The following is a 23,676-nucleotide window of genomic DNA, read 5'->3' as shown; positions in this document are numbered from 1 at the left end:
ATGAAATCGGATTGGTGATTAATTTTAGTTTTAACATTTTTAGAAAGTAATAATTGATGTTATTTTTAATGAATGAGTCTCTTTAATCTTGGCATTGCTTAATATATTTTTACTATTGTGATGTATGGTTTGGGATACTACTTTGTTTCAGTGCTTCTCTTCACAAAATCCTTCCTTCCTTTTTCCTGTTCTTTCTTTCTCATCCCCACAGTAGTATGCTGGTTAAATTGAACCAACTTCTAAGAAAGCTACAGAATTGAATCTCATAACTTTTGTGGCAAAGCAGTGTATATATAGTCATCTTAGTTGTATGATGCCTTCTGTGATTTGTTGCAGCTCCATTCTGTTTCTTCTCTGTAGTTAAAGAGTAGGAAAGGAGACATCATTGGTATGTCTCTTGTCTTTTGAAGCAGGAGAACTATGGATGAATAATCTCAGTGTAATAAAATTCCTGGAAACCAATTCAAACCAATTTATAGCCTTATGATGGAGAGTAAAGAACAGGCAACATATTAAAGAGTATAAGTAGATGTACAGGAGATGTGAACAGAATGTTATTCCTAAAACATCCTAAGTCTGACAATACTTATCAGTATAGTTAGGAAGGTAGAAAGGTTAAATAGGCAAAAAACAACTAAATTAAAACAATCCCATTAGTTCATTGATTCAGCAAATACTAAAAAAAAAAATTTTTTTTTTGAGGACCATCTGTGTACCAGGCATGGTGCCATATGGTGAGGACACAAATGCAAGTAGGAGTTAATACCCTCAAAAGGCATGTAGTTTGATTGGGAAGTTAAATAGATAAAAATTATAATGTGAAAGAAAGAGAAAATCATGATAATTTTTCTAATAAAAGTCATAGGTCCCTGTCAGGTATTGAAGAATTTTCACTGTTGTTATTCTCAGAATCCTCCCATTTCACTGAGGTCCAGCTTGGTGTAATAGTAGCATAATCCTTAGAGTAAATTTTAGTGTTTTACATTTAAGTGTTTTATTAAGCTAAGTTTAGAATGAAAAGTAGACTAGTAGGGTGTTATAAAATTTGGAGTGTAAGATAATTTTGCAGTGTCAGGAGCAGAATTCTGGAATAGAAATTCTCCTCAGAGATCTTTCCACTAAAATCAGTGAATCTGTTTAAATGTATATGAAGTTTGTGAGTATGCTCATTTTATCTTCTTGTGAACATGCTAGAGAAGGAGTAGCCTGGCTTTTAGCCTATTTCTTTTTTTATCTTCCAAAGCAGTTGGCAGGAATTTTTATAAATCTAGCGTGATTGTAGCCTAAAGAGAGAATGCTGATTTGAGGAGAAAATTGCCTTCTAGGCCACCCATCAGAGCATTGTTTTAAATTTATAGTGAACTGGGTGGGAGCAGAGCTTCATAGACACATCAGTAGTTTGTATTTTCTTCATCAAAAAATTGCCACGCTAGATTTAATCATATGTGTCAATGTGTGACACTATTAGCCTTAGCCAACATATACTTCTCCTGGCTTCTGTGAATTAATGATAAATATTCAAAAAAGGAGGAATGGTTATACCTAGAAATCAGTTTTGTTATTGAACTTCTCATTTTTTTTTTTTTTGGCATAAATTCACTAAGAAAAGTAACTTTAGAGGGTAAAGAAAGAAACTAGGCTTCAGAGAATTACATGGTGACAGAACTGGCACTCAAACCAAAATAGTCCTCACAGTCCACTGAAAGAAACTAGTCTACAGAATTTAATACTTTGCATAAATTAAGAACAATTTAGGTTTATATTTATTAACAAAATCTATGGTCACAATATATAATCTTTAAGTATAAAAACACAGATTATAGGGGCTGAGGCTGTAGCTCAGTGGTAGAGGACATGCCTTACAAGTATAGGATGATCCCAATTTTGATTTTAAAATGAGTATACAGGGCTAGGTTTGTGGCTCAATGGTAGAGTGCTCACCTAGCACATGCGAGGCCCTGGGTTTGATTCTTAGCACTACATAAAAATAAATAAATAAAATAAAGGTACTATGTTCATCTACAACTAAAAAAATTATTTTTATTTTATTTAGTTATAGATAGACACAATATTTTTATTTTGTTTATTTATTTTTATGTGATGCTGAGGATCGAATCTAGTACCTAACTTGTTCTAGGCAAGTACTCTATACCACTGAGCCACAAACCCAGCCCCCCCCCCCCAAGTAATTTTCATTTTTTAAAAAACTAGAATAATTGAGGGGAAATTTCTAAAAACATTTTAATGTGCTTATTTTATTCCTCTTGAGCTTTTTTTAAAAACAGCTTTTTTAGATATGAATTCCCATACCATAAAGTTCACCTGTTCAAAGTATACAATTTAGTGGCTTTCGGCATGTTAAATGTTTTACACCAGTCACCCTACCTACTTCTAGAACATTTTGTCACCAATAATCCTTGACCATTAGCAGTCACACCCCATCTCCTCCTCCCCTCAACTCTTCAATTTTGAGTCATTTGAATATATTTTACTCATTCAAAAATATTTTTAAAAAATGCCTACATGTTTTTCAGCCTTAAAAAGGAAAAAATTATGATATATGCCACAACACAGATGAACCTTGAGGACATTAGGCTAGGTGACATGAGATACAATCATAGACACAAACTATAGATTCCACTTCCATGATTGTCTAGAATAGTCAAATTTATGAAAATAGAAAGTAGAATAGTGCTGCTAGAAGGCTAAGAGGAGAAGGGAATGTGGAGTTCTGGTGTAATTGGTTAGAATATCAATTTTGCAAATTGGATGGTAGTGATGATTTTATAGCAATATAAATGTACTTAATGCCACTAAACTGCATACTTGAATATAGTTAAAATGATAAATATTATGCTATATGTATTTTACCTCAGTAAAAAATTGGGAAGATATTTGCATAGAATTCTACTTACGGATATTAAATTATTTTATTTATAACTACTAATAAATATTCTTCACTATTGTGAATGGTACTTTTGTACACCTATCTTTGTACACATATCCAAACTCTTCTTGAGGATAAATTGGCAAAGATGTAAATGATGGATTAAAGTATGCACAATTTCAATTTGGGCATACAAATTATTTCTCAAAGTGCCTTTACAGATTTAAACTTCCACCATGCAATGTCTACAAATAGCCATTTCATTTCCCCATACTTTTTTTTGGAGCGGGGTGCATGGGGGTGATTACTGGGGACTGAACCCAAGGGCACTTAACTACTGAGCCACTTAACCTCAGCTCTGTTTATTTTTTATTTTGAGACAGGGTCTCACTAAGTTGCTGAGGCTGGCTTTGAACTTGCCATCCTCTCACCTCAGCCTTCTGAGCAGCTGGGATTACAGGCCTGCACCACAGCACTCAGTCTCATTTCCCCATACTTTTGACTGGTTATTTTAATTTCTTTTTTATTTTATTTTTTTACATTTTTTTTTTATTGTAAGAAAGGCTGAATATCTATTTACATATCTACTAGCACTATGTATTCCCTCTTGTGACTCAGCTGTTCTTGTCCTTCCCCATTTTATTACTGGGACATTTTTTAAAAAATCTATTTTAAGACATCTTTATGTTAGGAAAATAATCTTTTACTTCCTGTGTATGTTACAAATATTTTTTGAACTCTTTTAATTTTTCTTTTCACAATGTTATGGTGACTTTTAAAGGGAAGAATAGGGGAGGGTTAGAGGGTATTATTTATTTTTTGCAGTACTTTGTTGGAAGCTTGAAACCAGGCCTTGGCACAATAAGCAAGTGCTCTGTGACAGAGCAACAACCCCAACCCCCAGTTTTTTGTTATTAATGCAAAGACATCAGCTTTTTAAAATAGTTTCCAGCTGGGGTATTATTTTATTAGCAAGTAGTCTTCTAATGCTTAAAAAGCACTACTTTTTCTTACCAAGAATAAACTTATTATAAATTATTAGGTATTTTAATTTTAATTTATGAATATGATTCTTAAAATGCATTTAAATGCCAGCATATTTTAAAGATTTTTTAACAACTGTAGAAGATCAAGATTCTCAATCAAAAGATGTATTAACTAGCTAACATGTGTGAAGCACTGGGTTTGATCCTCAGCACCACGTAAAAATAAAATAGATATTGTGTCCACCTATAACTAAAAAATAGATCTTTAAAATAAAAAGATGTATTAAGATACTGATTCTCTGAAGCCAGTTCTGTCACCATGTGTTCTTAGGTTACTTAAACCTCCCTAAGCTCATTGTCCTTGTCAGAAAATCGAAATTAATAGTACACCTGTTGGAGCCGGTTGCAGAGTCATACACCTGTAATCCCAGTGACTCTGGAGGCTGAGCAGTTTGAGGCCAGTCTGGTAATGTAACAAGACCCTGTCTCAAAATAAAAAGGGCTATCGATGTGGCTCAGTGGTAAAACAGAATAAGTTGAATCCTGATTTGCTGAAGGCAGACCTTGTAGCTATTTTCAGCTCCTCCCAAGCTGCTCTGTTTTTGCTACTTGAGAGGGAAAGCTGATTTGGGTTTTTCTTTTTGTCTTGGTTCTAGCACATGCAGATGACAATCCAGGCTCTCCAGGATGAATTGCGAATCCAGAGGGACCTGAATCAGTTGTTTCAGCAAGACAGTAGCAGTAGGACAGGTGAACCTTGTGTGGCAGAGCTGACAGAGGAGAACTTCCAGAGGCTGCATGCTGAGCATGAGCGGCAGGCCAAAGAGCTGTTCCTTCTACGAAAGACCCTGGAGGAAATGGAGCTTCGTATTGAGACGCAGAAGCAAACCTTAAATGCTAGGGATGAGTCCATTAAGAAGCTTTTGGAGATGTTGCAGAGCAAAGGTCTGTCTGCCAAGGCTACTGAGGAAGACCATGAAAGAACAAGACGGCTGGCAGAGGCAGAGATGCATGTCCACCACCTAGAAAGCCTTTTGGAACAGAAGGAAAAAGAAAACAATATGTTGAGAGAGGTGAGTGACCACTTCTTCGGTTGTGATTTATTTTTGCCTTTTCCCCCTTATTTTAATCAGCTTCTTGGCCTAGTTAAATTTATATGCTCTACCATGCTATTAGAAGGGGGTTTTGTCTTTTTTGTTTAAGTGCTTCACTGATTTCTATTCTGATTTGCTGTCTTACTTGTAAGAGATGACATCATCTGGAATACATGCTGGCTCCACAGCTTTCTGGAATCTCCTGCCCTTCACCGCACACATACCTGATTTCTAGATGCTGGTTGATGCTTGAGGGGCATAGAATTACTTACCTATAGATTTATTCACAGAGACAACACAACAAAAGCAGTAGCTAACTATTGTTGAATTTTAAAATATTAATAAGAGAAAGTAAGCTGGTACCTTAGTTTACGTGTATTTACAATGTCCTTGGAAGCAGTAGTGGATGTTTGCCTTGTGGTTTCCATGGAAACTGTTGCCTTGCTATAAAAGATGTGAGATAAAAATCATTTGCTACCATGGAGGCTCAGATGGAAAGAATGACACAGAGACACACTCTTACTTATTTTTTGAGAGGAAACTCAGATTTGAGCTGATATGTGTGACTATTGATATTTTTTCACTTTTCTAGGTAATGCTTCATTTTAAGGAAGCATAAGAAGAATTCATCTTACGTTAAAATAAATTAATAGCTATAATAACTTATGGTCAGATTTAGGATAACTCACATTTGGATACAGGGCAAAATCCCCAAACTTTGTTAGTGGGTCTCAGTAATCCCTTTTTAAATAAATTGCAAAGAAAGAGATTTAAAAAAATGATATATGGGCTGGGATTGTGGGTCAGTGGTAGTGTGCTTGCCTAGCATGTGTGAGGCACTGGGTTTGATTCTCAGTACCACATTTAAATAAATAGAAAAAAAGGTCCATTGACAATTAAAAAAATATTTTTAAAAAAGACATTTTCAAAGCAGCAAAGTAGTAATTGAAAAAATACTTCTCTAAGTTTGTAGTTTGTTCCATAATTTCCCCTTTTGTAAAAAAAGAAAAAAATTAATCTGCAATCTTTATTTACAGCTGGGGCATTTTATTTTTAAAAATTTCATTGTTTTTTTTAAAACAATTGATTTTAGTACATAGAAAATCCATTGTAGTTGATTATTTTTAAATTTAGAAAATAAGATGAGCAAAAACTTAAAAACCCAACGTATTACTAACAACTAAAAGTTGTTATTTGTTGTTTCAATGTTTCCAGTTTTTTTCCCCCCTGTACTGGATTGAACCCAGAGGTGCTCTGCCACTAAGGTATATTCCAAGACCTTGTTATGTTTTATTTTGATAAAGAATCTGAGTTTGCCCAGGTTGGCTTCCAATTTGTAATCCTCATGTTTCACTATAGTCATTTTTTTCCTACATATGTTTATTTCATTATTTCTGTTTCTTTTTCTATTCAGTAATACTTCTATAATGGTAAAAATATTCCATATCTGCTCTGTCAGAAATGGTAGCCAATAGCTGCATGTGGCTCTTTAAGCGGTTGAAATGTGGCTAGTGTGAATGAGGAACTTAATTTTAAATTTATTTAAATGTAACTTTTATAGATAAATAAAATTTTTATTAGTATATACATTTAACTAATGCCTGCTGTTTTAGTACAACTAAGCATAATATGATGTCTTATGTTTTTTTTTTCATAAATTGCCTTGACCATCTTTCTCCATCATTTCTTACAGATTTTGGTAATTTCACATGACTTTATAATATTCCATTGCATTTATTTGAACATCTTTTCCTGTTGAAAATTTGCAATTTTCAGTATTATAAAACACTGATGCACTGAATGAATATTCTTAACTATATATCCATGTATGTTTTTTGATTTTTTTTTTTTTTGGTGGGGTGGGTAAATTCATAGAAAGAAATTTGCTTAAATGGTGTGTACATTTTCAAAATTTGAATACACTTGTCCTCTAGAGTGGTTGGGCCATTTTATACTACAAGCAATATGTACTGTTTTGTGATTAATCTCAGCTATGTACATACTGCACTCTTCAAATTACCATAATGTATTGTCTGAGGACACTTTCTGTCATATACCATGTTACAAAAAATCCTGAGTTTCTTTCAGTTTACATTCAAGACTTTATAATTTAATAAGATAGATCAGAGCCTGGCTGTAGATCAGTGTTGAAGAAATTCTCATAATCTCAAAGAGACCATGCAACATGAAAACTATACCAGCATCATGATGAAATGTGAATGTTAAATTTTTGCTGCTTGTCTTGTTCTGAATATTTCAGCCTGTGCTAGTTCTTTGAGTTTTGGAGTTCATAAATGCTGAATAGCTAAAGATTGTAGAAAGCCACAGGGAACAATAAGAAATACGGTAAATTTGAAAGAGTAGTGGGAAAACCCAAGAATTAAGGATGAGTTTTTAAAAACAAGAAAATCTACAAATATTAAGTCTTATGTACATAATGTGGGAAGAAATGTAGGCCTTGCTAATAATCATACCAATACACAATTTCAGGTTGCCATTAGTAACATAGCATCATCTTATGGGAAATGTAAACATACTATTTACAATTATTTGAGAGCAAGTGTAAATGATTTCTTCACAAAAAAGTTTTGGAATATTTATTCTCCTTTCTGTTTCTCATACTTGCCTTTAAGATTTTAGGTTTTAATTCTGTGAAGTCTCCCTCTGTAGCTTTGGTATTGTATTGATCATACATATGTACACTTCCGTATGTATTTCTTCATTGTTGTTCACATAATATTTTGTACCAGGGTTGTATATTTTCTTAGTCTTGGCTGCAATGACAAAGATTACTATAGATTGGGTGGCTTTTACAGCAACACTTGTTTCTTACAGTTCTGGAGGTTGGAGAGTCCAAGATCAAGGTACAGGTGTCTGATGAGGACCTGTTTCCTCTCTCTTAAGACTGCTGTCATCTTCCTGTGACCCCCTTCTCACATGGTGACAAAGGGCAAGAGAGGTCCCTTTTATAAGGGCACTAATCCCATGAATAGGATTATCCTCAAAGCCTAATTAACCCCTTTTCCTCTTACCATCACACTGAGGATTTAGGGTTTCAACATATGAGTTTTATGGGAACACAAATCATTTTTTATCTGTATAGTGCCAGTGTCTGACAAGTCCACAGTATTTGTTAATAAATGCTTGTTGAATAAATTGAAATATTGGCAGAGATAATTAAATCTATTTAAAGAAAGAAGGATAACTCCCTCCTCCCAAAATGGATAAAGGTCAAAACCAAACCTCCAAAGTTATGTTATATGCACCTATAGTCCCAACTACTCAGGAAGCTGAGGCAGGAAGATTACTTGATCCCAGGATTTGAGGTCAGCCTGGGCAACATAGTGAGACCCATATAGAAAAATAAAGGAAACAACAATGGCGAACTCCTTCTAACCAGTTTTGCTTATATATTTAGATATGAACATTATAATAAAATATTAGCAGATAGGGTTAGCATTATGATAAAGGAAAATACTACATGACCAAAAGGAGTTTATTTCAGGAATGATAGGATGACTTAATACATAATTTTATTTGTTTTAGGTGAAAGGAAAAGAGAATCTCATGGTGTTTGTTGACTATTGTAAAATGTTATATATTTTGACAATCAGTTCAAATAAACTCTTAATAAAGTAATAATTGAATGATATTTTATATCCTGTTTTAAATAAATAATAGTACAATAAATGTACTTTGAAAACACATATTTCACACTAATAGCCAGTATTATGCTTACTGATGATCACATACTGGAAATGCTTACTGAAGTTAGGAAGTGGTCACAGAGGTTTGTTCTTATTAGTATTTGACATTATTTTGGAAATGTTAGGTAGATAAGAAAATTGAATAAATAGCATCATTAATGAAAAGGATGGAGCATAATTTTCATTATTGCATAGTTAGAAACACTAATATAAATATGTCAGCTTCCCCCAAATCTATAACTGTAGCAGAACTGCAATGGGAATATTCTTGAAACATGCCCGAATGGTTTTGCAGTTTATTTGTGAGAACAATGCAGGTGGACTTACCTAAGTAAATCATGATACATGATCCATTGGATTAAAATGTGTGGAACTGGCACATAAGTAGATAACTATATCAAGGAAACAGAATTGAACCCAGAGTTAATATAAAGATGACATGAATTGAGTATAATGGCTGTCATTTGGAAAACACTCATCTTAGTTATACCACATTAAATGCCAGATGAAATAAAGAGCTAATTTTTAAAAAATTCTTTCAAATTTTTTATACATTTATTTATTTATTTATTTTTACGTGGTGCCGAGGATTAAACCAGGGTCTGACATATGCTAGGCAAGCGCTCTACCGCTGAGCCACAAGCCCAGCCCCAAAGAGGTAATTTTTTAAAAATACTTTTTTAGTTATACATGGACATAATATCTTTATTTTGTTTGCTTATTTTTATGTGGTGCTGAGGATCGAACCCAGTGCCTCACATACGTGAGGCAAGTGCTCTGCCACTGAGCCACAACCCCAGCCCTAAAGAGCTAATAAAAAAAAAAAATGTTTATTTTTTTGGTGTAGAGGGACACAACACAATGCCTTTATTTTTATGTGGTGCTGAGGATCGAACCCTGGTCTCGCCTGTGCTAGGGGAGCGCTCTACTGCTGAGCCACAATCCCAGCCCCCTAAAGAGCTAATTTTTTAAAAATAAAAACATTAGAAGAAAATGTAAGCAAAAAGATTTTAATAAAATCCTTGACAATTAAGACTTATTACCATAGCAAGAACCTTAAAAAATTAAACATGTTTGCTAGAAGATATAATCTAAAGCTATAATGATATTTTAGGGTAAAGTTTTGTAACATGATTAGACTGTTACATAAAGATTGTTTCCAGAGCAGTAAGATGCTGGAAGCGCTTTGTGTGTCTGAATCAATCTCTCTGTCTTTCTGTCTCTCTCTCACTCATCTAACATTTATTAAGCCTGTAGTGTGTATTTCATCTTGGAATAGGCACTGAATATACATTTTTTTTTCTGTCAGAACACATGGTCTTTGTCTTCCTAGAATTAAAAAATCTGGTGAGACAGTTAACTCATAATTATGAGATGAAATAAATGATATGGGTGTAGTTACAATATTTATGTTGAAGAAGGGGATTTTTTTAAACAAGGTACATGTCTTTGAGGAAGTGCCCTTTAAAAAGTAGAGATCTGAAGAAACAGAAGTAGTCAACCTTGCAGAGCAGTTTGGTAAAATCATTTCTCTAAAAGAGGTTAACAAGTTTCAAAGGCCTGGTGGGAAGTTTTGAGGGAACAGGAGGAAGGCCAAGAGCAGCATCCTATACAAGGAGAAGGCTTGACGAGATGAGAAGTTGGGAAAGTATCCAGAGTTAGATTCATTAATTCATTCCATTCATCAGACATTTCTTGTGTACCAACCATGTGCAAAGAAATAAGGAGATAACAGTGAACAAAGTTAAATCCATGCCCTCTAGGAGGCAAAGTTCCTGCCTTCAAGATCCTTGCGGATAATAGGATAATTTTCTTCAAAGTGCCAGAGAAAAACTATTCCACTTGTCTAATTAAGAGGATTATGAGCTGATTTAGCTTTTAAAACTTACTCTTATTGTGTGAGAGTATTGTGTGGGATGGCAGGGAGAGAGCAGACATGAACAAGAAAGTCTAGCAAGGAATTTAATCTAGGTTAAGTGAGTGGTATCTTGATTGTTAGTATGACTCATGAGTTAAGGCTTAATACTAGATAGGATTTTATAGTTACTGTCAGTAAAGCAGCAGTTCTGATTTATTTGCCTGTGTACTCAAAGGTATACTCATAAATGTTCATTTTGTCACCACTCTAGTTGATGTATGAGCATTGTTAATATTTCTCATGTTAGCTTTAATTTTGTTTAGTATCTTCAGAAATATTCTGTGAATCAGCATTGAAACAGAGTAGCCAAATATAGACAAATTTATGAAAACAGTTAATAATGTCTGATTAAATTATTTTTAATTAAGTGAGAAATTGGAATTCTTAAAATCAGTATTAAAAAAATTTAAATAATAAAAAATTGTGTCAGAATTTATTTTGAGGCATTTCCCCCCATTTCTTTCCAGCACGTAAAATAGTGTTGTCTTATAATCAGTGGCATTTTAGATTTGATGAAATATAATAGCATTAAACAATAGTTCTATGTGGTAATATTTATGGTATGACTTGTTAAAAGTTTTGTTTTGTTTATGAACATGATTCTGTAGATAGCAGCAAATAATTCTCCCTATAAAGCCAAAGAGGAAAAAGTAAAATTTCAATTAACCATTGTATTTTGTTTATGTTGAAATTACAGTGTTCTTTGACTACTACTGTTAGTTTTTTTTTTTTGTTGTTGTTGTTTTGCTGTAGCACCTTTCCTTTGATTGGTAAAAGAGTGATGCCATCTATTGGACAAATGCTGAATTACAAGTCAGATTTGGTTAGTGGTAGGGCTTAGAAATATATATATCACCTTTATTTTATTTATTGTATGTAATGCTGAGGATTGAACCCAGTGCCCCACACGTGCTAAGCAAGTGCTCCACCACTGAGCCACAACCCCAGCCCAGAAATAGAGTTTTAACAAGCTTTGTAGGTGATTCTGTTAACACACCAAGTTTGAGATCTAAACTTTGGTTCTTAGTCTGTTGGCAGAGAATATCCAAATTGGTATGGAATGTTTTGATCTTTAATCTGTATTCACATCTAAAGGTATTGTCTTTAGGCCAATTCAATAATATATTTCAAACCTATGTGTGTGCTCCAGTTCTTAAAAATGTAGGTAACTCTTGTGATGGGTAAAATACAGATTTATTTAAAACTATTATTGCATTCTGCTAGTTTTTTTTTTGTTGTTAATATGATATTTTAATCAACAAACCTTGTTAGTATAACTGCTTTCTTGTTAAGAGTTTATAGAATGTTTAAGGTTAAAAGTTTCATGTTTGAGTAGGTTCTAGGTTAGGAATTCTGAATATAACTAGAACATTTGAGGAATGCCTTTGTGTTTTACTTGCTGCTGGAAGGTATAAACAGAGGAGACTGAGGAAAAAATAGAGATTATATAGAGAAAAGCAATAGGTAAAATATTTTGACAATGAATAGGTGTAATTAAAAAAGAAAAGGGAGTCCCTAAATTAGTTTGATCTTTTTATGGGGGGAGGGCGGTTACCAGAGATTGAACTCAGAGGCACTTGACCTCCGAGCATCCCAGCCCTATTTTGTATTTTATTTAGATATAGGGTCTCAGCTGAGTTGCATAGTGCCTCTTTTTTTTTTTTTTGCTGAAGCTGGCTTTGAATTCGCAATCCTCCTGCCTTACCCTCCTGAGCTGCTGGATTATAGGCATGTGCTGCTGAGCTCGACTGCTGCCATCTTTTGTAGTGATTTTTGAAATGAGAATAGTTGAATGTTACATTTATTCATGCTATTATTCCTTCTCTGTTTTTTGGTGCCATTGGCCTCTCTTTTCTATTTTGGCAAAAAGGTATGATTTCCCAGCATAATGAAGTTAATGGAGGCAAAAGGTTAAAGTACTATGCTACTCATCATTGTCTCATGAAGATGCTGAAAAAGTGATTCATATTTAACTTCCCTTTCTTTATTTTTATCTCCTCTGTATTGTGAATACAGCAAACCCAGAACACATGTGGAGGAATGAATCACTGAAAGGGCTTTACACACATTTGGTGCTTCTACCCTTGACTCGAGTGTGGAAGGCTAAAATCTAAAATTTGAGCAAAAGAAATTTCAGACCTAAATACTGCTTTTCAATTACGAATGTTCCTTTAATACAGATGTAAAATTAAATATTGGCTTACTTTCAAGAAAGAAATCACTACTGCTGGTGCAATGGCACATGCCTGTAATCCCAGTGATTTGGGTGGCTGAGGTGGGAGGATTGCAAATTTAAGGCCAGGCTGGGCAATTTGGTGAGACCCTGTCTCAAAATAAAAAATAAAAAGGGCTGGGAATGTGGCTCAGTGGTAAAGTGCCCCTGGCTTTAATCCTCAGTACCAAAAAGCAAAGCAAAACAAAACAAAGCCTGCTAAAGAAAAGGAGAAATATGAAATTTGGTTCCTAACTTGTGTTCTAACTCTAGATTACTCATTATTCTTGAGAAAGTAAACACAGTTTTCTTCTGTCTACCACAGTTGACAATGTGACAAGGTCCAGATAATTCTACCCCTACTTTGAAGTTCTTTATTTTTTTGAATGAAAAATTTCAGGCCAGTAGGAGCAAAATGAAGTGAACAAATGATATATTCTTTTTACACTAGTTTGAATAGTACATTCACTTCTATTACCAGAATCTCTTTTCATTATTAACAGTGCATGAGTCAGAGGGTTGATGTAGTTAGTGGGACAGTGTAGTTATGACCTCACTGACAATAAGTTGTGTTCATAGTGAGCTTTAATGTGCAGGCCTCTGAATAGAAGGTTGCTATGAGTGATGGGTTTTCACTTGTTGCACTAGGAAAGCTTTATGCCTGTGAATGGTTTAAAATGTTTACTAGTTCCTTACTATATGCAGACAGATATTTTTATTCAAATGGTTTCTGTTTTCTTTTCATTTTCCTTATATGCTTGCAGAATTTATAGTTGAACTTAGTTTCTTCTTAAAGTAGAGCATTTTGAACTTACCTGTTTGGAATTAGGTAATGGGGAAGAGGAAAGGTCATAAACTAGGTAAAAATTTCAATTATGAGGTATTTCAAAGTTGTGCAGTTTTAATATTTTCAATTGTGTATAGAACTACCAAATAAGAAATGTCAAAGTGTAGGTTATAGAGTTTTATTAATATATGAAGATTGTTTAAAATTAGAGGGTCTATTTTATTTTGGGGTATATATTTAAAAAGTTCATACTCATTTTATTATTAAGTATTGGCTGGGGCTGTAGCTCAGCGACAGAGTGCTTGCCTTAGCATGTGTGTGGCCCTGGGTTCCATCCTTAGCATCACATAAAAACAAACAAGAGAAAGTATCTACTATGTATCCAGTCTATCACCTTGTTTACAGAATGGAAATTAGATTCAGTGTAGACAAACTGAAAGCTGGCTAGTTTGTTTAAATGCAAGTGGGAGTTTATTACCTTCTGAACTGATGTGTTAGGTGTTGAGATGGAAGATAAGCAGATGGTTTCAAGAGATTATTAAAAACTTAAAAAGACAACATACAGAAAATAGTATAAAACATATGTTATAGTTGAATAAATTATAAAGTCATCAGCCTTGTAACCACCACCCAGGTCTAGAAAGAGAACTTTAACAGCCACCTGGAAGCTGCTCAGGTACATTATCCCAGTCAGAACTCTGTCCCTTTCTTCTAAAAGTAATCACAATCCTGGCTTTTTGTAGCAGCCATACCTTTGATTTTTATTATACACATCACATATGTATCCCTAACATTACAGTAGTTATATTCCATTAACAAATTAATATCATTCCTAAGTACCATCCCTAGATATTGTGTCTTAGTTTGGTCCATTTCTCAAAAATGTGCTTTAAATTTCTTACAAATTTCCTTTTAATTCCCCATTTTCCTCATGTGGTTCAACCATTTCTTAGCTTATTAGCTAGAATGATAATTTTATCATATTTGTGATTTCTGTGTTTATTTCAGTCAAATGACTTGTCTCTTGATTTTAAGCCATATTTTCCTGCTTTATATGTTTAGTAATCTTTATATATTGTGTAATTTTCTGTTATTATAGTACAGATATTTTAGATGAATTGTTATTAAATGCTTTGATTCTTTTGTCTCCCTTAATGAAGTTTTGCCTTGCAAGAGTTAATTTACTTGTGTTCTTTTGAAGACTTGCTTTTAAACTCTGTTAGGGCTGGTTTAGAATAGACTTCCCTCTGGAGATAACTTAGCTCTACTCCTAAGGCTTGACCTTTCTGGTATCTCTGCTGAATGTCACTGTATTCACTCCACTTTGGCTCTTTGGAACTTGAATTTTTTTGTGGCAGTTCAGGCAGTTGCTCAACTCAGCTCCCAGAGAGTTGTTCTTTCTGTAGTTCTTCATATGACCTTGTGGAGTCTTCTGGGAATGCAGAGCTTTGTATTTGGCCAGACTCAAAGGGACCCCACCAGATTAGATACTAGTGGTTTTCTGGTGAGCTTTCTTCTTGGTGTTATTTTGCTCTATAAATTTCCACTGCTTTTAGAAGTCTTACTTGCTGGTTTGTCTTAAGGTCTCTGAGCTTTCTTTCCTTGTGTCATGTATTAGACAGCAAGTCTGGGCCATTATCGGGGTTTTTAGCCCCATCCCCCCCTTCCCTCCTGACCCGCATGAGAGTTTGGGGAGAGCACACCCCGGCCAGGATAAACCCAGAAAGGAAAGGGTCGACTGACCGCCCCGCCCGCACCCAGCCCTCTCTCACTGGAGGACAATCAGATGTGTCAGGGAGACCAGTCAAAGCAGGATCTCAATTTATTGAGAAAACACACACAGCTAATATAATGTACAGGAGCCAATCAGGATAAAGGTCAGCAGGGTAGGGAGAGTTCTGAGCCTATCCTGGAGGTGGTCTGATTTTTCCTCACCCCAGGTAACACCTTCTGGCTGATCTCCAGGCACTATCTTAGTCACATATGGCCCCAGGACCAGGAAGCAGGTAGCAATTTAGGTTTCCTCTTTTCTGATGCAACATGCCCCACATGTTGCATGCCCTACTTCAAGTTAGGTTTCCTCCTTTCTGATGCAGCATGCCCCACATGTTACATTATGCCCCACAGGCCATCACCTTATGTCTCTTCTCTCAAATTATCATATTCTCAAATTGCTTGTTGTCCAGTGTCTGAAAACAGTTGTTTCATGCATATTGTGTAATTTTCTAATAGTCTATGACAGAAGGGCCAGTCTGTTAACTTCCATTATAGTCAGATTGTGCTGATCTTGCAGAGTGAGAAGTATAGTTGGAAGTTCATTGAAGGATTTGAAGCAGATTAATACCACAGTGTTCTTTCCTATTTTGCCAAGATCACAGCAGTGCTATCTTGAGAATGGATAAAAGATATGGGAGAAAACTCAGTAGAGTCTGTGTAGTAATTTAAGCTTAAACTAGATTAGAAATGGATAGATTGAAGATTTTGGAGATAAAACAATTAGGATCTACTGTTGAATGGGTTGTGGGAAATGAAGATTGGAAGGAGGGAAAGGAGATTCTGTGTTCTGCTTTAGCCACTGGGATGGCAATATTGTTTTAATGAGACAGTGAAGACACATCTCCTCAAATGAAGGGCCAGGGAAGAGCGAGAAAATCAGCATTTAGGAAAAAAAAAAATTGAGTTACTTATTAGTCATCTAACTGGAGCTGTGAAATGTGCAGTGAGATGTGACTCTTGAAATCAGAGCAGAGGGTAGGCCTAGATACTTACCAGCAGCATCTCCATTATATTTAAAGCCAACTAGTACAGATCAGAGTTTATTTGAAAAAGTATAGAGTTTGGACTGCTACATAACATGGAGGTCTAATTTTAAAATTTGGGCTGGAGTTGTGGCTCAGTGGCAGAGCGCTTGCCTCACACATGTGAAGCACTGTGTTCGATCTCAGCAGCATATAAAAATAAATAAAACAAAATAAAGATATTAAAAAAATTTTAAACAAATATTTATTTATTTATTTTTAGCCACAGTCTTGCTATGTTGCCCAGGCTGCCGGAGTGGTCTTGAATTCCTAGGCTGAAGTGATTCTCCCACCTTAGTGTCCTGAGTACCTAGGACTTGGAGGTGTAATTTAGAAGGAAGAACCTACAAAGAAAACAGAGAGGGAACAATTGGAAAAAGAAAGAAAATCAGGGGAGGCCAGGCCTGTGGAACACACCTGTAATCCCAGCAGTTTGGGAGGCTGAGGTAGGAGGATCATGAGTTCAAAACCAGCCTTAGGGCTGGGGATGTGGCTCAAGCTGTAACACGCTCGCCTGGCATACGCGGGGTACTGGGTTCGATCTTCAGCACCATGTAAAAATAAAATAAAGATGTTGTGTCCACCAAAAACTAAAAAATAAATATTAAAAAATTCTCTCTCTCTCTTAAAAAAAACCCCCAAAACCAAAAAACAAACAAACAAAAAAACAGCCTTAGCAACATAGCAAGGCCCAAAGCTACTTAGACCCTGTCCCAAAATAAAAAAATAAAAAGGGCTGTTGATGTGGCTCAGTGGTTAAGTACTCCTAGGTTCGATCCCTGGTAACAACAATAAAAACAAAAATCAGGGGAGTGTGGTACCATGATAGTCAAGAGAAATAAAATATCTAGGTGGGAATGAACCATTACTTTGGATGTTTCTGAGAGTTCTAGGAAGGCTGGGACAGAAATGTGTTTGTTAGATTTAGCAGTTCAGATATGATGGGTTGTTTCAATGGAGGAGTAGGAAAAGAAACCAGATTAGGATGATTATTATGAAGGGATCTTATATGTTTGAAATATTATATAATCAATTAAAGAAAAAAGAGTGAACAGGAGAGGAGGAAGGAACGATAGTTGATGTAGACCCATCAGTCTTCAGGCTGGGGTGTTTGTATACATTGGTATTCATGAAGATTTTCCAGTGGTATATGCAGGCAGTTTCAACTTTTCACCTTCCACTTGTCATTTTCTGCATTTTATTATTTTTAAAAAATATTTATTGTTTAGTTGTAGTTGGACACAATACTTTTATTTTATTTATTTATTATGTGGTGCTGAGGATCGAACCCAGGGCCTTGCACATGCTAGGCGAGTGTTCTACCACTGAGCCACAACCCCAGCCCCATCATTTTCTGCATTTTAGTTGGTTGAGAATATCTGTGAGTTTTTCTGTCTCTTTTTACAATTGTACTCTAACTTCATTCGTACTTCAGCTCTCAAGTATTCCTGAGGAAATGTTAAAAAACTTGTAGACTTGGTGAGAATTCCTATTCCCTTATAGTACTGTGGATGTTTTCTTCTTATCAGTTTTCACATATGAATTGTAGTTATTTTAAAAAATTATGTTCTCTATTGACATGACAAATATTTGAGTCCTTTCATGGTGTTACATATTATTTTGGGTGTTTGGAAGTCTGCAGGAACAAAAAAGGGAAAAAATCCATAGTAGAGGGGAGGCAAATATTTGGAGTCAGATTGGTAGGAAAACAGGTTTTATTCAAGTCAGCTTTGAAGGAAGATAGAAGAAATTTATGTTTCAAATTTCCATCTTCAGAAAATTGAAGGATCAGGAAAGCTTTTTATAAGAGGCAGCAAACTAGGACACAAGGAAGGAAATAGATATGCAGATTTAAGTTAGCCTGTGCTAGACAGGCCAGAGCAGAGAAGTAGTTCCTATTCTCTTAACTTAATGAGTTCCTTCTCTGGACTTGGGACCTTGGTGGTGGAGGGTGGGGGGCAGTCTTTTAGGCTTTATTCTCGGTATGAGAAAACATGGCATGCAGGAAAAAAGTTATCAGGAAGTTGCCCTTAATTTCAGAGGGGGTCTTTATTTTAGTTTGTTTTAGTATCATCACAGTTAATAAACCTAATAATGTAGAAGAAACATTTGAGCCATGACTAGGAGAAGATGAAGTCTACCCTTTGCAGTTGAGTGAAAAAAGAGTTCAGGCAGCCTGTGCAAAGGTCTCAGGGAACTGTAGCATGCCCAGCATATTTGAGGAGCAGCAAGGAGTCCTTTGTGACTGAAGCATATTAATTAGGGAAGATTGATAAGGCATGAGATTTTATAAACTACCAAGAAGACTTTGGCTCTACTTTAAGTCATAATGGGGAGCCAAAACAAGGTTTTGAGCACAGGAGTAACAAGGTCAAATTTATGTTTAAAAGGTTCTCTGTTTAGAATACTATTGCAGTGGAGGACAAGCTCAGGAGGAGGAGGTTGATTAAAAGTTTTTTGTTTTGTTTTTTTAAAGTAGCATGCTGGTTGGTAGTGTTGTCAGAAACTTGGTATTTGGGCCCCCCCCCCCCAATACCAATCTAATAATGAGGACATGGTTTTGAGAAAAAGGAAAAAGTTTTATTACTTTTCTAGCAAAGAAGAAGCACGGGGGACTCCTTGTCATGGAGGTTGTGATTCTGCCCATCAGGGAACAGGGGGTTTTAAATAGGTGATTCAAAGGCTACATATGTGTTCTTTCAGAGTTGTAGTTCACTTGTTAATCTGGGAGCTAGTCATTTCTGAGATCTTCTGGTGCTGTCCCCAAAGTCTAAGTTAATTTGATCCTGTGGTGAGTGTGTGCTCAATGATAGATAACTGCTGAGGATGGGGAAGAAAGGTAATTCTGTTTCTGCTGAGATTGGGTGGGTTGGGGTTGGGGGAGAGGAGAGAAAGAAAATGTGTCCTTTTAAAAATAAGTTACAGTGGCAGAGCAGCAAGGGCTACTCAAAGCATAAAGTGGATCATTGTTATAGTAGCAGTGAAAATGGCAAGAAATTCTTAGATTTTTGGAATGTTTTCAAGACAGAGTTAACTAGATAGGTTTCTTGATGACTTGAGAGAGAATGGAAGACATGAATAAGACTCAGGTTTTAGGCCGCAGCAACTGCAAGGGTGGAGCAGCTTTGGAGGCACCATCAATTTAGTCTTGGGCATGTAAAAAGTGTTTAATAAAATGTTTGTTAAACATGCAAGTGGGATACTTAGTTATTTAGAACTGGAATTAGGGAAAGGGATAGTGAAAGGGGTGGGGTCTGTTAATACAGGTTGATTATCCCTTAAATGCTTGGGATCAGAAGTTTTTTAGATTTTGGAGTTTTTCAGATTTTGGCACATTCATAATAGACTTCATCAATTGAGTACCTCTAATATGAAAATCTAAAATCATAAATGCTCTGAACTTGAAACTTGAGCATTACTGTTTTCACTCAAAAGTTTTGGATTTCAGTTTTCCAGGTTAGGGAATGCTCAAACATGTAAGATTTGGGGTATAGTGTTAGCAGGCAGAAGAGACGTGTAGGTGTTTAGGAATTACTGGTGTTTAATCTGTTGACTGTTTATAATTTAGGACTTCTGTGAGTTCATTAAAACAGTTTTTTTTTTTTTTAAGAAAAAGTAACTCAGTAAAGTTGCAGATATACATATATATATATAAAATATACACACACATATATAAATAATTATATGTATTTTTATGTATTTATTTTTTAGTTGGACAGAATACCTTTATTTTATTTATTGATTTATTTTTATGTGCGCTGAGGATCAAACCCAGGGCCTCGGACATGTGAGGGTTTAGGAGACCCCCAGTGTTCTAAAGTGTTTCATTTTTTTTTTCTACCACTGAGCCACAACCTCAGCCCCAGAAGTTCTACTTTGATTTCTCAAACTATTCTTTCTACTCAAGCAAGAATGAATAAATTAGGTGAAATGTATAACTAAAGTATTATCCATCCTTTTTATTATGCTTAATTCAGATGAGACTATTCATCTCTGTATTCCCTGGGGTCACTAGAGATTGCCCAGGGTACTTTGTTGACCCTTTAACTCAGAGACATTCACAGAATCTGACAAGAGAAATGCCTGAGGTGGTCTGGTAACTTCAGAGTGACTCTTGAAGACATTTATATCCTTCCTTCCAGTCCTGAACTCTATAGGTTTTGGGTCAGGGCTGGGATACAGCTCAGCAGCAAAGCCTTTGCCTTGCATTCGCAAAGCCCTTGGTTCAATCCCCAGTTTGTGGGTTGGGGGAGATAAATTCTGAGGTTAAAAAAAAAGATCTGTGTTTTTCTGACATTTTCTAAACCTGAACTATTTAGGAAAGTTGTTCAACAGTCTTATCTTTTTCTTTCTACCTATAGCCCCACCCAAGAGATTTTCATCATTAGGTACCCAGGTAGTTATTAACTCTGAGGGTGAATACTAAGGAAAGGATGTTGTCAACCCAGATATTTTCAATACTTTGTGCAGTGCAGACTGGTTGTAATAGCTTTCATTTTCTCCTGTAAGAAAGGGAACTTTTCTAATTTTTGGATCATTTGCAGTTCTGATTGTAGGTCTTAGAGTCAAGTGAAAGATAGACACACCATCCTGGTGATATGCTATAGTTTCAGCTATTGTAGGAACTGGCATTGGTGTGACCAATTTTATTTTTATTTTTATTTTTTAAAAATATTTTTTAATTGTAGTTGGACACAATACCTTTATTTTATTTATTTATCTTTATGTGGCGCTGAGGATCGAACCCAGGGCTCCGCATGTACGAGATGAGTGCTCTACCACTGAGCCACAACTCCAGCTCCCCCCCCTTTTAAAAAATACTTTTTAGTTGTAGTTGGACACAATATCTTTATTTATTTATCTCTATGTGGGGTGTGACCAATTTTAAATAACTAAATGTTCAGGGTCAGATATTCTTCTGTGGCTTCATGATTGGAATAGACTGAATGTAGTCTGGATTCCCTGATCAAGGGTTGGTCTTTCAGAAATAAGGCAGATACTGACAAAGTTGGAGTAATTATCTTTTACATACACCTGCCCCTCGATTCCCTTTTAAAAAGACCATAGTGGGGAGGAGGGCACTGACTCTCCTTTGTTTCTGTTATATAGGAGATACACCGGAGGTTTGAAAATGCTCCTGATTCTGCCAAGACCAAGGCTCTGCAAACTGTTATTGAGATGAAGGTAAGTAAGAGCCTAATAGATCTCATAAAGAATCTTATCAGTCATAGTTTCAAGTGTGAGTCTTAGAAAATAGTTGCTAATAATATTTCACTCACTTGTGAGATAGGACATTTTAAGACTTAATGAAAATAATGTCTTAGAATAATTCCAATTTTCATTCAGTTGTAAACCATAATTCAAATCAGACCAAAAAATTTTGTCTTTTGCCTTCACATCAATTGTTCTCTAAATTTTTGATTGGCTCAAGACCCAATACCTCCCTTAATGTGACAGGCTCACATCTTCTTTTTAAAGAAAATGCCCGCCAAATAGTGAGTTTCAGTAACCACAAATTGTCAGTCATTCCTTGAAGTAAAAATTGTGTTCCATGAAAAAAGTACCCAGTTCAGCTCACAACTCAGGAAAACCACAAGTCCTGTTGCTAGGGACAACTGTCATATTTCATTATACTAAGTGCTTCATGCCTGCCCCTGTTTTGTCACATGAAATATGAAAAAGATGCATCCTTGAGGGTTGAGATTTATTAAAAGCACTGTTTTGTTTTTGTTTTTTTTAACTGTTTAACCAAGAACATTCTTATAAAATGTTGTTTCTTTTTAATTTTTTTTTTCTGTGAATGTTTGCCACTGAAGAATATAATGATTCACAGAGTGCTTTGTGCCATTGCCTTGATTTGTGCTAAGGCACTAACAGTTTTGCTCACTGTTGCTTTTATACCTTTAGTGCAATTGTTAACGTGGTGGAAAAGTCAAACATTACCACAGTATTATTATGGAAATAGTTTTGATCCTACAGACTCTGTGAGTGGGTTTAGGAGACCCCCAGTGTTCTAAAGTGTTAAAAACTCTGCTTTAAACAAATGAATTATTCACAGACTTTAGGCCATACAGAATGGTGACTGGGAGCTTGCTTTCTGAGTTAAACTCCCTGAATTCAAATCTAAGTGTAATAGTTGTGTGCTATGGAGCACTTAGCCTCTATGCCTCAGTTTCTCTCTCTCTCTCACTCACTCATGTGTGGAGTGAAACTAGGGCCTTACACATGCTAGGTAAGTGCTTTTACTCCTGAGCTACAACTCCAGTACATTTTATTTTTTATTTTGAGTTGCCCAGGCTGGGCTTGAACTTGTAATTCTCCTGTCTCAATTTCCAGAGTAGCTGGGATTACAGGTGTGCACCACCCCGTCTGACTTTAATTTCTTTGTTGATAAATGGTGAGAAGAGTCTAATCCAGTGGATTGTTTTAAGATTTAAATTAGTTAAAACATGTAAAACACTTTGAATAGGACCTTGCGCATAGTAAACATATAATCTGTTGCTGCAGTCTGGCTGGGCACAAAATCAGGAGCCACTCAAGCAGGAACAAACTTTATTTTTTGAAACTGCCGCCAATGCCCCGTAAGCTCCCGGGAAGATTGCCTATCCACGCACGCAGCGTTCTCCCGGATCCCCGGAACCCAAGAGGAAGTTCCTCCTCCGGAATTCCCTCCTACCGCACTTCCCCAACCAATGGGAACTCTCCAGGAGTCGAGGCCGAGGTGGACAGCAGGAGTCCAATATCCATATGAATGCAAATCTTAACATAATCGTATCATCTCAGTGGCTTGCTGGCATCACCTTTCGACCAAAAATGCCATGAATCATATTACTTGGCTGTGGCTCTTAGCATCTCCCCACTTCTGTTTAATTAAGCAACAAGCAATGTGGCTAGGGACCGTGCCTGTTAGGTTTGTCCAATTCAACATATGGTTCTTACCCGTCATGGAATGAACTGACCTCTAGGCGTCAGCCTCCTGTCTTAGGTTGATACCACTGCAATTGGATCATACCGGTCACTGACTACCCGTCCAGCATATAGCCATACTTGTGGATAGGCCTATGCACCAGTTGGGGAGGTGAGGTTCTTTGCCTCACCTCTGTTGGCCCCCAAAATTAGACCATCACTAGTAGAAGGGAGGAGGATACAGAAATGCCACAACACCAAGTCAATTGACGGCTCCTTAGGAAAAATTGCATCACTGGTGACACATCAGCAAAGATATGCCAGCACTACCATAATTCGCTGCATCAACAGATAGATCACAATGCATACAAGTGATACATA

General features: G+C 35.9%; 1 protein-coding gene across 20 annotated transcripts in view; it reads left to right on the top strand.

Annotated features, from left to right (window-relative positions):
- Erc1 (ELKS/RAB6-interacting/CAST family member 1) overlaps nt 1–23,676 on the top strand; it is a 1,605,700-nt gene that overhangs the window by 1,145,447 nt on the left and 436,577 nt on the right. For all 20 annotated transcript variants that reach the window (XM_048787497.1, XM_048787503.1, XM_048787498.1 and 17 more), the window contains exons 3-4: nt 4,530–4,946; nt 21,499–21,573. In XM_048787497.1, coding sequence (XP_048643454.1) covers nt 4,530–4,946; nt 21,499–21,573 — 492 coding nt within the window. The remainder of the gene's footprint in view (nt 1–4,529; nt 4,947–21,498; nt 21,574–23,676) is intronic.

The sequence above is a fragment of the Marmota marmota genome, unplaced genomic scaffold (genome assembly GCF_001458135.2).
Source record: "Marmota marmota marmota unplaced genomic scaffold, marMar, whole genome shotgun sequence".
NCBI lineage: Eukaryota > Metazoa > Chordata > Mammalia > Rodentia > Sciuridae > Marmota > Marmota marmota.
This window is presented reverse-complemented; position numbering and strand designations above follow the sequence as displayed.